This window comes from Lagenorhynchus albirostris, chromosome 7 (genome assembly GCF_949774975.1).
Source record: "Lagenorhynchus albirostris chromosome 7, mLagAlb1.1, whole genome shotgun sequence".
Classification (NCBI taxonomy): domain Eukaryota; kingdom Metazoa; phylum Chordata; class Mammalia; order Artiodactyla; family Delphinidae; genus Lagenorhynchus; species Lagenorhynchus albirostris.
This window is the reverse complement of record NC_083101.1, coordinates 47,845,729-47,861,737: the sequence shown is the minus strand read 5'-3', so window position 1 is coordinate 47,861,737 and position 16,009 is coordinate 47,845,729. Positions and strand designations below refer to the sequence as shown.

Here is a 16,009-nt window from a genome sequence, read left to right as displayed (position 1 = left end):
GTTTTCACCAAAAGGAATTGGAAGAGGCAAACCATGAACTGCAGTTTTCCCTCACGAGAATGGAGAGCAGAAAACTGCACACACCAGCTGCAGAACAGGGTGCAGCCACATGTTTTCACTTCATAGTTGTCTTTCCACATTTCATAGCTTGAGTCCATACACAGCTGTTTGCTGAGTTACGGTGCTAGTGTAAGGAAGGGCCTAAATGCAAACCTCATTCTGGATGCTCAAACCAATTCACTAAACAAGCACTGCCTCACCTGAGGGCCTCTTCTCTAGATACAAACAACTTAGTAAGGGAAGTCTGTTAAAACTAGGAAAACTAGGGCAGGGGCTTTCATAGGGCATTCTCAGTGGTTCCCAAATCTTGCACTATCTCTGAAGTTTGTTTAAAAGATACAGATTCCCTATAGCAGAAACTAACACAACATTGTAAATTAACTATACTCCAATAAAAATTAATTTAAAAAATAAATTCCCTAATCCTTAGCCCTCAAAAAAAAAAGACTAAATTAGAATACATGGTATAAGCAGATAAGGTAGGGGGTCCTGGGAGAAAGAGAACCAAGCATGGCTTTCTTGACATAAGAGAAGCCATTTTGGGCCTGTCATTTTGTGATCTGAGCCTGTCCACAAAGCTTGGCCTTGAACAGGTCTCAAAAATAATGAACTTAAGGGAACAAAAGAACTGTTATCAGGCAAGAGAAGTAACAACAGCAAAGCTAACAAATCAGTTGTAAAAACTCCCAGATTTGTTTCAATGGTGAAGACTAGCCTGAAGCACTTTCTTGAGTTGTTTTGCAGACATTAAACCCCTCTCAGGCACTCAACCTAGGTCAACTGGAACCTACAGGACCATGATGTTGACCTTCTCTGACCTTTGTGACTTCAATTAAAGCTGGGGACTCTTGTCAGCCGCCCAAGCCTCTTCATGAATATACATGTACCCTTAGCTTAAAACTTCCCCAATTTTGCTGTTGGAGGAGACACTGCTTTGGAAAGGATCCCCGGTGTTCTCCTTACTTGACTCAAGTAATAAAGCTTCCTTCTCCCATCTTTACCTTGGTTGTGTCTTTTAGCTCAACACCCGGCAAGAGGCAAACCCAGTCTTCAGGTAACAAATTGCCTGGAAATCCGATTTTCTTTGTAAACAAAGCACCCAGGTTTGTTGGCTACTCTCATTTGATCCCTTTTGTAATTTTACAAAAGTATTAGTAGTCCCATTTTATATATGAGAAAGCTGAGGACCAGAAGTAGGAAACTACTTGAAGTAACACTGCTAGTAAAGAGCCTTAGGTGGCATCAGACAAAACACCCACCATACCTTCAGCAATGAACTGCATTAGACACTTCACTCTGTCTGGAATCTACCAACTACTCACTGAGCCATTTTCCTTAGAAGAAGACTGTTCACATGCACATTTTTGAAGGAAGCAACAAGTTCTGGCATGGTCTTTCCCTTGTGAGAACTCCCTCCTCCTCCGACCCATATGGAGCTAATGATGTTCCTTGCCTCCTGAGTTTGCAAAGCCGACATTCCCCCACATAGAAACCTATCTGGAAAAAAAAAAAAGAAAGAAAAGAAACCTATCTGACCAAAGCCTTCCTCCCACAGGAACTAGGTGTTCTGATCAGTGCAAGCTGGTGGGAGAAAGTGGAAAAAGATAAACCTCCCATGCCCTCCCAGAGTGTACCACCCTCTTTCCTGGCAAGGACCAATTTCATTATCCCCCTAAAATCCACCCAGCCCCTCCCACCCCCTCCAAGAAGCTCATGTATTAAAAGGCTTTTGTGTACAAAGCAAATTGCTTATATAAAATAATTCATTCTACCTTAAAAAAAAGTAGACCTGCAATTGCCAATCAATACTTCGATAAATGTGAAATAACTAGGGTGAATGCAGTTCCATCCAAAAGCAAAGAAACTTATGTTGTTAGTCTGTGCAGCCTGATTGTGGCTTATTGTACATTTTCCTTTAAACTCCTTAAAATAATAAAAAGAACTCACAAGGATGGATGGGATTTCATTGTAGGAACAATTGTAGCCAAAGGAATAATTCAAACAGAATTTCAGACAGTGGAGAGATTTCATGGGCTCCAAACTTCTGCCCCAGAAACAGCCAGGTACTGTGTTGTGCACCAGATCCGCCCTGCATTAGTGACCAAAAGTTGTGGGGAAGACAGTGTAGATGGAGCTGTTCAAGTTAAAAAAAACAACATTCACATTTGTTCAGATGTATTCTGTTAAAGAAGGAGAGAGATAACAGGGGCTTACTGCATGCTATGGGATTCTCAAATGTTACTGCTCATAAGAAACACCTGGGGAGCTTGTTATACCATTATATTCCCAGCTGCAATTCCCAGAGATGCCAATTCTCCGGTCTGAGTTGGGGCTTGGGATTCTGCATTTTATCAAGTACCTCAGGTGATTCTGATGGAGGTTTTTCCCTTAACTTATTATTTTAAAAATTCTCAAGCCTTAGGAAGGTTCCAAGAACAGTACAATGAACACCAATATACCCTTCACCAAGATCAAGGGTCAGCAAACTCTTTCAGTAAAGGAACACTGTTCAGGCGTACATAAGAGATACTTCAGGTCTGGTTCCAGACCACTGTCATAAAGCAAATATCACAATGAAGCAAGTCACACAAATTTTTGGTTTCCCAGTACATGTTATGTTTACACTATACTGTAGTCTATTAAGTGTGCAATAGCATTGTCTAAAACAACAATGTACATTCCTTAATTTAAAAACTTTATTGCTAAAAAATGCTAATCAACATCTGAGCCTTCGGTGAGTAATCCTTTTGCAGTGGTTAACATCAAACATCATTGATCACAGATCATGATAACAAATATAATAAAAATGAAAAAGTTAGAAATATTGCAAGAATTACCAAAAAGTGAGACACAAAGTGAGTAAATGCTACTAGAAAAATGGCACCGATAGACTTGCTCCACGCAGCACTGCCCCAAACCTTCCATTTGTAAAAAATACCATATCTGGGAAACGCAATAAAGTGAAGCACAATAGAACAAGATACACCTGGAAATATTTTCAGCTTTGTAGGCCATACAGTCTCTGTGGCAACTACTTAAACCTGCCATTGCCATATGCGAGCCATAGTCAGTATGTAAGCAAATGAGCATGACTGTCCTCCAACCAGACTTTATTAATAGACACTGAAATTTAAATTTTACATAATTTTCTCATCATAACATATTACTCTTCTTTTGACTTTTTCCAATGTGTTATATTTGAAGATGCGAAACCACTCTTAGCTCAAAATTAGTATATAACCAGTCTGGGGGACAGGTTTGTCCTACAGGTCAGTTTGCCAATTCCTGACTTATCAATTTTGATTATAAAGTCTAAGCTTTTCTGAGGATGAATTTTAAATCTGTTATTGCTTTTCATATCCAGAATAATCACAATATCCATCTTAGAAAATTTTTAAAAATATATCTGTGAAGTTGCCTTCTGACCCACTATTGGATTTTCAGGTATAACATTTTCACATCTTGCTGTGGCTGACATTTTTGGATGCCCTGTGGGACACAGTTCCTCATTTAGAAATCATCATAGTTCAATCAGTCATTCTCTAATTTTATCACATAAAAATAAAGTGGTGTGTGCCCTTCCCTACAACACCAGTGCCTAATTAGCATCCTTTTTTCAGCTTCTCTCTCATACTGAAGATAAATATGAGTAAAAGACCTTCAATCTTCCAAATGATGCCAAGAGTCCAGCAAGATGTGAACAGCATTTTGCTATTTGTGAACAAGGGACTGGAGATGCCTTTTCTTGATTTTTTTTCCTCCCTGAATTTTTGTTGAAAATGAGCTCCAATCCAAAGTGTGTGCTCATATTTCTAAAAGACTGGGTTATTACCAAGTTAAGACCAACTACAGTGATACAATCTGTTACCCAGTTACTTCCATTCATGGTCTTCACTTCTAGGGGAATTTCTCAAGTTATTAAACATGAATTCATAAGTATCTGAAAGCCAAACAAGAATTCTGGAGGGTAAACTCCAACTCTGCATCATGAAATCAACAAACATTGTCACAATGGAATCTAAGTACTTACCTCTTAGGACCAAATGAAAAAACAAACAAACACGAATCAAGCACATCCTGCTTATTGAAATGCCTTTCAACTGGACTTATCCAAACATTACTGCATCCCTTAAGGAATGAAAACTTAGTTACGTGAAGCATTCAAGTCTCTATCCATCACTTCATTGCCCAGCCCTCCTCCCAAACCAAGTACTCCATTTAATAGCATGAGGGTATGTTCTCTTTTGATCGAGCCAGAGAACAGAGAAGTCATAAATACCTCCTCCCCACACCCAGGTCTAAACATCAGTTTAGCGGCTGCTTTGGAGTCATATTCTACAAGACCATGAGCCTGCCTTTCATCTTCTCACAAGCACTCTCTTCCAGCCTCTGAAGATAATATACGGCACACTGATTCAGGGGGAGAGGCAGAAATCTCACAGGAAAGACTTAAAACCCAGGTCTGTCGACATATGAGAAGGCCCTGCGTTTCTCATCAGCTGGCTGATTTGTGCACGGCCACATTTCTGGAGCTCAACCAATTGCCTCCCCTGATGGAAAATGCTTACGAACTTATAAATCATCTTTGAACACATTTTCTCAGTAAAAATAAAACAGATTGCTAGCTCCCAAGTGCTGAAACGTGGCTATCAGCTTCGATAACCAATTTAACAATTTGAAACAATTAAGGACTAAAAATTCTATTTGAAAGTTCGATTAAAAGGAGACCATAGCGAAGTGCTTTGTTTAGGGCTGGGAATTCTGTAAGTAATATAGGAACCGCAAATAAAAAGAATAGATAATCTTAATTTTGTTTTCCTCACAAAAAAATTATAGACTGAAGTTAAACAGTGGGCCTATTATATGAGTGCAGTGGTTCTTAAACCTGGCTACATGTTATTAGCATCACCCAGAGCTTTAAAAAAAACTGCAATGCCCAAGCTGCACCCCACACCAATTAAATATGAATGTAGGAGCTGGGGGGTGGGGCCCAGGACTTCACAGTTTTTAAAGCTCCTCAGGTGACTCCAATGTGCAGCCAACATTGAGAACCTCTCCATTGGCCTTATGAAGATTACTTATTAGTTTTACAAAATCTACTTAGTGGAGGACCATTTCCCTTCCTTATGTCTGCCCATAGGTTCTTTACAGCTGGGATAGGGAATAAAAAATGACAGATTAACTGATTGACTGCTTGCTAGATAAATAGAGTCACACACACATATAAAAAAATATACATGCACGCATATTTTTATTTATTTTACTTAGGCCCTGATCATTAGCATATAAAGCAGAAAAACTGAGTGCCTTAGAACGTACATATCCTCTCCAAATCTTTAAAGAGCCAAACTCTAAAAATCACACATAAAAGATATTGGTCATAACACACACACACACACACACACACACACACACACACACACACACACACACAAACTTTAATCACCTTGAGGAACGATGATCCAATAATATATTTAATAGGTAAGATTTCATTCATTGCTATACAAAAAAAAAAACACCCCAAAACCTAAACTTTAAGACATGTGCCCTTAGCAAGAGCACTTACAGTTAGAAAGGTTTATCGGTAGCACTTTGAGGTAGCATATTTTATAAAGTAATAGAAGTCACAGAGCTGCTCTGCAGTTTCTCTTGGACAGAAAAGGACAGGCCATCAGCCATTGCTCTTGGTAGAGAAAAGTGAATTTGTCTGTACTCACTGCCAAAGTCAACCTGAACATACTCCCTCCCGTCTTGCCATGGCCATCCCTCCACTACACTTCATGCATTGTGGGTTTAGGAAAAGGTAAAGGCATTACAATGCTTCTTTCCTCTTGGTGTGGTGACATCCCAGGCTGTGGCAGCAATCTCTTTGCCACATGCAGTGCTCACTGGCAGGAGATGCATGCACCTAGGGGGAAGAAAAATATGGCATCACAGTGTCTTTTTTTAATTGGCTCTAACAATTTAGTTAAGAGTAACTGATTCCTCTAAGGCTAAAAAAAGGTTTCTGAATATTCCCTCCATGATTCTGGCCCTTAAAAGGCTCTCCTTTTTTTCTCCCCCTGAGTACAATATTTTGTGGGTATCATTAAGCTTTCTGCAATTGTCCTGCCAGGTTGGTGAGCAGTAAGGCTTAAAAAAAAATCCACACACAAAAACAACAACAAAAAAAAACTGGGTGCAGGAGAAACTCCAAGAACAGACTTCCTTTGTGCAAGTTGAAACGACCCAAGTTTATAGTTCAGGAAAATGGCCTGCTTCTTTTTTAAAAAAATGTAAATATTTAGCTCAGCTCTGCATTTTAAATACAAATATACAGTCAAAACAGGCTAAAAATTAAAGCTGCAAAAATGGCCCCACCAACATCAGACCATGGTGCAGGTCAAATTTTTTCCCAATGGTCACAGATTAAAGGGATGTCTAACTCCTAAAAGCCCTTTGTCCCAATATATTCCATACTTCTTGTTTGAAAGTTGAACCCTTAGAAGGACTCAATATACAAATGAATAAAAATAGCACATGTCCAGGCAAAAAAGGGCATGAGCTGGGCCTGAGTTGCCACTTAAAACTCTACCATTCAGTATCATACCAAATCCTCAAAGGCTGCCTGGAACCAGGGCCCAAGGCATTCCTGAACATGCCAGCCACGCAGGTCAACTGCTGACCCAAAGTCAACAACACAACTGAGCATTAGACTTCAAGTATCCAAGGTGCTACAAGAGCTGGTCCTCTCAAGGACTCAGGCTGACTCTCAGAAGCCCCCTCCCTCCCCCAAGACATCCCATTGTACAAAAGGTGAAGCACTGCTTATGGTCACTACAAAACACAGGAGTGGGAGGTGAGGAATAAGAGAACTGATCTCTGAAATATACCAGCCTAACAAATACAAATAAATTCTTTAACATTTTGTACAACTAGAAGGTGCGTGAGCCCATATTCAAGCAATCACTTTAAATTCTTTCTTTTCTCCCCTTTCTGTATCAAACAGGAAAATAGTTCCGTTGGGTTAACAGTGTCATTTTAAAATGCCATAAATTAAATAAGTTAGTTCACATTTTTTCCCCCAGCTAAGTTACAGTTAGTCTCTAATGTGCTTTTGAAGTTTGCTTCAACAGCTCCAAGTCTCTTCGGCGGACCGTGCCAGCTCTGGGACAACCATATCCGTCCAGCTGCAAAGGTACGAATTGTTCAAGCAGCCCAAGGCCCTCTCTAGCAGGACTAGTAAACAGCTTAGTCCATGATGGTTTGAAGTTTCCACTGAATCCCAAAAATATGGTACTCCCTTAAAAAAAAGAAAAAGAAAAAGTTCAATTTGTACCTCTACTAGTTCCATGCAAGATAATGTGGGAGGTGAAGCGGAGGTGAGCAAAACAAAGATGGCTGTGAAACAAAAACAAAAAGAACTGTACTTCCTTACGTCAGAGAATGAACTCTCACCACCCACCTCTTGCCCCAAATAACAAGCCACGTCCCAACACACTTCCTCTACAACTGTCTCCTGATTTAGAAATTATTTTCATGATACCCACCCCAGCCAAACAAGCTCATGAAAACAGTCTGGTAGCTATACTCCACCGTAAAAATGCATATGTTGCTGGCCTCCTAAGAACTTCACAGAAGAATACAAATACAAACCTTTGTTATAAAGATTGGCTGGTTTGGCTAATCCCAGAGATACTAACGAATCTGAAATATTCAACTGCTTTATCTCTCCTCTTGTGCTCAACAGGACAATTGACCTGTGAAAGTTAGAAAATCAGAGCAAATTTCAGTAATTCAGCATGTATTTACTGAGTACCGTTCTGAACTAAATACAGTATAGAAATACTAGATAAAAGCAGAACTCAAAAAAACAAACAAGGGCTTCCCTGGTGGCACAGTGGTTGAGAGTCTGCCTGCCGATGCAGGGGACATGGGTTCATGCCCCGGTCAGGGAGGATCCCACATGCCGCGGAGCGGCTGGGCCCGTGAGCCATGGCTGCTGACCCTGCGTTTCCAGAGTCTGTGCTCCACAGCGGGAGAGGCCACAACAGTGAGAGGCCCTCGTACCACACACACAAAAAAAACCCCACATTCCTTTTCATCCCTGCTATTACAAGTGTCCCCTTCAATGCCCTACCTAGAGCTTATGTTGCTATTACAAGGGGTCTATAAATGTAGGGAAAGCAAAAGTCATTTAGGTCAGTGGACCTAGTGGATGGCTTGGGACACAGCTCTGTCATGGAACAAACTATTTTAACAGAGGAGTTAATAGAACTTAAGTTCTATTATCTACTTACTAAGTAAATGGATAAATGCCAATTCTAAAAAAAAATGAAATAAAATCTGTTCTCCATGGTTTGGTTTAAATTGCTACCTTTATTGTGAGTATATCAACATACACATTCAGATCTTTTTGTGCATTCTCTCTTCTGATCTCTCTATCCTCTGCCACTACTACACCGGCTTATTTACTATGGCTTTACAGCTTATTTTAATACCTTTTGTGTCTGCCCAACAGAAAAAAAGGAAGATTTCTCTCCTGTGAACCTTTGTTCAGAGACTAACAAAGAAAAATGAATCAGACTAGGGCTCTTAAAAGAGAGACCACACACTCATTCACTTAAAAATCAATTTACTCCTGGGGAATTCCCTGGCAGTCCAGTGGTTAGGACTCCACACTTTCACTGCTGAAGGCGAGGGTTCGATCCCTGGTCAGGGAAATAAGATTCCGCAAGCCACATGGCGCAGCCAAATTAAAAAAAAAAAAAAAAATCAATTTACTCCTTTCCAGTCACTTCCATGTGACCCAGGTGACAACCTCCTACACCACAGTCATAGCACAATGCTATCTGAGGGTTCATCAGTGGGAAAGATGGCTGCAAAGGTAAAATTGTCTATAAAACTATCTATAAAATTGTTTTAGGAATCCTAAATACCCTAAAAGGGTAAAAGGGCAGGCAGACAAACCAAAGCTCAGAGTTAACCGGATGTCATCTTTAAGGTACCTTATCCCTCATACAGAGCAAGCTTCACCTACCTTGGAGGGATGCTTGTTTTTAAATACTCTTCCATGAGACTGACATCAGCAAAAGAGAAAACCTTTTTCTCCATCAACCGGAAGGGAACACTGCAGGCATCCACAACCAGGAGGAAGACGCCCTCACTTCGGAAGGTAAAGTCAGTGCCGTTGATCTGAGAATACAAAAACATCTGCGGTCATCACCATTTCGGCATTTCCAGGATGACTCGTCTTTCCAGCCCCTTTCCCTCTGTCTTCTAAACCCATGAATCAAATAATAATTCCCAAACTCAAACTGTATATTCCATTACTCTTCCTCTGCCAACATTTGAGATTGAGCCTGTGTTCTCACAGACTTTTGCCTTCACTGGTCTTTTCTGACTGGCTAAGTTGCTACAAGCAAGGCATGGCAGCCCACACTCAGCTGAGCAGGGTGACTCTCTCTGCAGGCTCAGGGCCTTCATTCTTACACACGTAGTCTCTCAATGGGGTCAGAGCTTTCCAACTCAGTGATCGGGTGGCAGCCTCTATACTGCAGCTCAGATACTGTCACATTGGTTCAGGAAAAATACATGTATCTATATGAAATAGATATCTAGTCAGATAGATAGATAAATAGATAGCATGCTTTAACCCACATAAACCCCCCCATTATAGCTTAGATTTAGAACAACAGAGGAGCCAGATTGCTTCATCTCCTTTGTTCCATATATAGCTCTCCTTTAAAATCAAAATGGAAAAATGGTAATTTTACCAGGATTTAAGCCACAGGGTATTACTATATCTTGTTCACCATTACTGTGAACTGAAATTTCCAGTTGTCCTCTTTAAATTAATGGTTTGAGACCTTTTCAAGAAAAAGGAATTCCAGATACATCCAAATCTCATTAATTCCTCAACCAAAAAGGAAGGGAAAAAAACTTATTAGACTGAAAAATGATTTAACATTAATTTAAGTCATAGGCACTCTTTCTCTTTAAAATGTGTGAAATTATAAACTATGTTAAAAGCTAACAAAGGAGAAGGGCTTCCCTGGTGGCGCAGTGGTTGAGAATCTGCCTGCTGATGCAGGGGACACGGGTTCGTGCCCTGGAGCGGCTGGGCCTGTGAGCCATGGCCGCTGAGCCTGCGCGTCCAGAGCCTGTGCTCCGCAACGGGAGAGGCCACAACAGTGAGAGGCCCCCGTACCGCAAAAAAAAAAAAAAAAAAAGCTAACAAAGGAGAGATGCTCTCTTCACTACACCTGTCCTTCCTTGGAGAAGTTATACTTAAATTTTATTTCTAATCACTAATGATCTCATAGGAATACAAAATGGCTTTTTGCCTATATTTAAATAGCCCTAGTCTAGAGAATAATTCCAGAAGTGCTTGACATAAAGTGCCATTTTATATTTAGAAAGACTGAAAGTGACTCACTTATTTTTAAAAATCTGGATACTTAGAACTGAGACACATTTGATAAAACATATACATAATGATCCCTAACACACCCAAACTGTCCCCTTGAAAAGTACCCCCCCCAAAAACCTGTTACTTAAAGGAAACACAAAATTTTCCGTAAAAACTAAAGCAAGGCCATGTCCAGCAAAGATTCTTCAGGTAATGCATGTGAAAAGTACTGGAGGTAAATGTGACAAAACACAGTCCTCTGTGATCTCTTTTAGGGTCCCAGGCACCCAGTGTGCAGCAATGGAGTCAAACAATGTCTACAGACCCAGAGGAATACCCTACCTGAGACAGTCTGGGCAAAACAATATCTTCTTTAATTATCTAGTGAGCTAGCAGAGCAGAGAGACTCGGCACCAACTTGCTTACCTTTGCAACTGACACCCATCAGATTCCACGCAAGTAGGCTGGGATGGGTTCCTCATACAGCTGACTGCATTGAGATGTTGAGCTAACAAACTTCATACCAATAAAATTACATCATGAACATACTACAAAATGAAGAAATGCTAATGCAGGGCAATAGGTATATATACTTGAGAAATCTTTGAGTTACATAGGGATCTTTCACTCTTTCTCTCTTTCTAATTGTGGTAAGAACACTAACATGAGATCCATCGTCAAACATTTTAAGTGAACAATATATTACTATTGACTACAGGGACAATGTTGTACAGCAGATTTTGAGAGTTTATGCATTTTACTCAACTGAAACTTTATGCCTTTTGATTAATAACTCCCCATTTCACGCCCCCCCCCTTAAGTAGCAGTATTTTTAATTCAGAGTTGTTAAAAAGTTCTTAATTCAGAGTTAAGTTCTAGAGATGGATGGATAATGGTTGCACAACAATATGAATGTATTTCATACCACTGAACTATATAAACTTACAAATGGTTAGGATGGTGAATTTTATGTTATGTGTATTTTAACACAATAAAAGAGATTGGGAAAGAAAAAAAAGCGTAAGATTTAATTTTGCTCACATATATGGGGATTTGTGAATGTGTTGTCCACCACTTAAAAAAAACCGAGCTCCTAAGGAGACCACATGAGACTGAGCCCAGACCCTAGCTGGGTATCAGCTGGATGGCTAGATACCTCCTACCCAAAGAGCTCTTTATATAGATGCACTCGATTTTGGACAGGCCACATGCCTAGAGCTGGTTACCTTGCGGGCTAGCTTGGCTCTTAGCCCAAATTCCAGTATTGATATGAGGCTAAGGCTTTTAACTCCCATTAACCTACTTAAAAAAGACAACTAACACTTTGCATCTTCACTTTCTTCATCTGAAAAAAATGGGAACCAGGCAACTTCAAAATAAAATGCCGAGGAAATTTTAAAACCTTCACTTCCCATATTTTAAACAAATAACTGGGGAACTTCTTTTAAGCTTCAAAATCCAAGGTTAAAATTTCTGCATATTGATTATCTATGACATTTTTTTTTTTTTTTTTTTTTTGCGGTACGCAGGCCTCTCACTGCTGCGGCCTCTCCCGCCGCGGAGCACAGGCTCCAGACGCGCAGGCTCAGTGGCCATGGCTCACGGGTCCAGCCGCTCCGCGGCATGCGGGACCCTCCTGGACCGGGGCACGAACCCGCGTCCCCTGCATTGGCAGGTGGACTCCCAACCACTGCACCACCAGGGAAGCCCCTATGACAATTTTTTTAAACCAAAAACGCCTTGTCTCCTACAGAAAAGAAATCTGAATAATTACCTGAATAATTTTAACATTCGCCTAAAAGTAATCAATAAACATAATTGACTGAGAAAAAAATTTAATAAATTTATCTTATTTATTTAAAACGCAAATGTTTAGGAGGTATTTACACCTCTACTGTATTGCTCACCACTAATAATCAAAATGTGATTATAAACAAGTGAATGTTGCCAGAGAGAATTCATGTCACCAGGATAAAATGTAAAACTGAGAAGCTGAGGCAATGTACACACCAGATGGTACTCACAGAAATAACAGACAGGTCTCCACGCTGAGTCTCTGCTTGACTGGGTGACTGGAATTGCACAGGGAGGTAGCTTTTATGAGGATCACTTGTAAACACCACCTAGACAGGGAAGAAGTTCCATATCTATGTCAACTGCATCTTCCTCCAAAAAGATCCTTCAAAATAAACTCAACTATACCAAAGCCAGTGAGTGGGTTTTTGTTTTTATTTCTGTTTTCTCTGAACTTTCTGTACGTATTTCATGACCTGGAATTCTATCTTTTGATACAGGCTTTATACGAGAAGCGTATGTTCCTAACTTTCTGGAGCAATCTCAGTTTCAAATCATTGTAATCTTGTTAATAAAATCAGTTCTACAAATGACTACATAAATATGCTTTATATCTAAATCTTTGTAAACATTTCATGCAAAAACAGTCACAAATCTTTTCAAAGGTCCTTTTCAGATTAGTTATTCTGAATTGGGACTCAGTCACTCCAGGACTGAGGAAAGAAGTGTAGATGACAAGGACTACCCTGTTTAAAAACTTTCAGGGGTCTGTACATCACCAGGTCTAAATTCCTCCACCAGACCTGCAAAATGTTCCACAAATAGAGTCAAGTCTTATACACTCAGGACCCTATTTCCCACTATTCTATCACATTCAACATGCAGGGCAGTTCCCTCACTTTCCCACAAGCACTTTACCTCCTCTTCTGCTACCCTGCCTTTTCCAATGCTGTTCCCTTCCCAAGAACACCCTTCCCTTTTTCCTTCTACTCCAAATCACTGCCAGTCTCCAAACCCCAACACCCACCTCCTCCCTAAAGGCTGTCTTTTCATTCAAAAGCACTCTTAACTCTTCACACAATTTAGCACTTAAAAGCATATGCCCTGGGGAATTCCCTGGTGGTCCAGTGGTTAGGTCCAGCGTTTTCACTACCATGGCCCAGTTTCAATCCCTGGTCAGGGAACTAAGATCCCGCAGGTCACGCAGCATGGCCAAAAAAAAAAAAGTGTATGTCCTTATAAAGCGATGCCAACAAGAGCAAATAATCATGGCAAGAGCAGATAATCATGATATTAAGCACTCAGAAGCTGGACACTGCTTTGAAGTCTCAGGTCTGAAGTCAAAAAATTCATGTGAATTTTCCTACTTATTTCTAATACACATGTGTTTTTGACATTCAAAACAAAAATTCCCCTCAAATTTCCAAGTAAAAGTGATGTCCCCAGATGCTTCAAATACTTCTCAACTGCCAGGTCACTAGTCGATACAGCTTTAAGAAATGAATCCTGATCAATGTTTTAAGCCCAAAGAATAAAGAACGCTAAACGTCAATGCATGGAACCATTTAACAAGATAGGCCCAGAATAGTTCTGAAGATGATTAAATTATTTTATAAATTGTAGTAATTCTTATAATAATTATAAATTATTTGAAGTCTTCAGTAATGAAGGACTTTCTTAACAAATTCAACTTAAGAATTAGGCTGGAAAATTTACTTCCCCACAAAGACTATCTGAAAATTTCACTTTAACAGTCAAAACATTACATAGGACAGGCAAGGATTCACGTAAACTTCTTCATGTACCTGGTTTATTTTTTGGTCTGTTCGTTGGTTGGTTGGTTTAGTTGAATTGGAGAATAGAGGTGGCTCAAGGGTATGAGCAACCAAGACTATGACAGTGAGTTGTCATCAGAAAAATACTTATCATATATCACGATAGGAAGCCTAAAACCCCCTTCCTTTCCCTGTTCTTACTGCCTCCAATGGACAGAAACAAGAAAAATTAGAAATAAAGAACCTGTGCAATGGAAGAATTTTTGTTTTCTCAAATCACTTATAATGATAAGAAATAAAGATTTAGAGGTTTTCTCCATATTAATAGCAAGCATTTCTGTGGCAATAAGGACTTTTTAAAAACTCCTCTAGGCCAGTGAAACTAAAATGTGAACATGTATCAGAATGATCTCCAGGGCTTGTTAAAGCACAGACTGCTAAGCCCCATCCCTGAAGTTTCTGATACAGTAGAACTGGGTGGGACCCAAGATTTAGAATTTTTCATAAGTTCCCAGGTGATGCTGATGCTGCTAGTCTGGGGACCACAAGTTGAGAACCATTCTTCTTGACCCATGTTTGTTTATATAGAGGTTAAAGATCAATTAGGGCAATATTAATTCTGTATTTCTTTTTCACCTGGAATTAGTCTGACTTCCTTCGGAAACCCCATGCCTGATTTTAGCTCATACTTTGGATTTACTTTCATTGCCATGTTTTCTCAAGATCTAGAAGGAGACCATCTCATTAAGAATATGTCACAAGAAGCATTTCACTTCTAGCCAAAGTCAGTTTGTACTTTTAATTACAGGTAAACATAATAGCACATGCTTCAAATTAATGGCTTTTCATCTTGAAGGAAACAATTTTCCTACAAGTGCCTTTTCTGAAGATAAATTTCACACTTCCAAGAAAACAAATTATTTTTTGATATCATTGACATGCAAACGAAATAGCGATACTGTAATGGAATCACATCTAAGAAAGAAAAGATGACAACCAATAAATCCACAAACATCCAGGGCAAACTGATATATCACAGGGGGAAGGTGGTTTTATTATAAATTTGGACTGGTTGCTTCTTATGAGCATCACATTCTAGAATGGGCCAAAATTCAGGGGAAACCATGCAATATTTATAAATTGGCAGCACAGATGTTTCAAAAAAAAAATGTGCTGATTGCACAGAACCTTTAGACTTTTTCTCCTGGACCACAGACCACTTTTATTCCCTGTTTACCTGATGGGTTCCGCAGCCCTGACAGAGTCCCTTGAGCATGGATGGCATCGGCTTGAGTGCTGACGGCTTTCTGTAATACTGGGGATACGCTTTGGCCATGCAGTTACTGATGTCTTTGGAGTCCGTTGCTGCCTGGATCTTGACTCTTTCGCATCCCTGAGATGAACAGTAACTGTGACCATCCCTGTGGCTTTTGGCTTTTAGATACAAAAACAGCAACCTGCACAAAACAGAAACCAGTCCAACAGATGTTAGATTAACTCTCAAAAACTTACAAAAATTCCTCAAATAAGCTCACGGCCAGAAGGGATATTCCTCCAATAAATTAAAATTTTTTTTAAAGAAAAATAAACTACAAAACCAATAAAGTTGTTTCTCTTTCCTTTCTACCCTCCTAGGGTTCTAAGTCAAATGCAATACCACTTTAGAAAATATTTTGATAACCTGATTCAGTCGTTATGGGCAGTATCAAAGTCGATTTCTGGTTTGAATTAGTTTAATTGGTAATTTAGGAGGATGGAATTTGGCTTGGCTCAAGAATTCCTTGGAAAACTTTACACTTGAGTTTAGGATTTGGTAAATTAGTGTGGTTTATTCTTTTTTTTTTCTTTTGGTTTACAAATTGTTTTGGTTTAAGGCACAAAACTGGAATAATTAAAACACCAACTGTGAGACTTGTTTGGTTAAGGCCAAGATATGGTATCAAATCAATTCCTGTGATATTTACTAAGAGCAGATGGGCCTGGGGTCCTT

The 16,009-nt window shown here is 39.7% G+C and overlaps 1 protein-coding gene across 3 annotated transcripts in view; it reads right to left on the bottom strand.

Moving 5' to 3' along the window:
* Positions 1–5,284: 5,284 nt before the first annotated feature.
* Positions 5,285–16,009, bottom strand: part of CEMIP2 (cell migration inducing hyaluronidase 2) — a 78,307-nt gene continuing 67,582 nt past the window's right edge. For all 3 annotated transcript variants that reach the window (XM_060154981.1, XM_060154983.1, XM_060154984.1), the window contains 5 exons: positions 15,257–15,476; positions 12,475–12,573; positions 9,080–9,234; positions 7,696–7,799; positions 5,285–7,342 (listed from right to left, as the gene is read on the bottom strand). In XM_060154981.1, the coding sequence (XP_060010964.1) occupies positions 7,146–7,342; positions 7,696–7,799; positions 9,080–9,234; positions 12,475–12,573; positions 15,257–15,476 (775 nt within the window). In that variant the 3' untranslated portion in view covers positions 5,285–7,145. The remainder of the gene's footprint in view (positions 7,343–7,695; positions 7,800–9,079; positions 9,235–12,474; positions 12,574–15,256; positions 15,477–16,009) is intronic.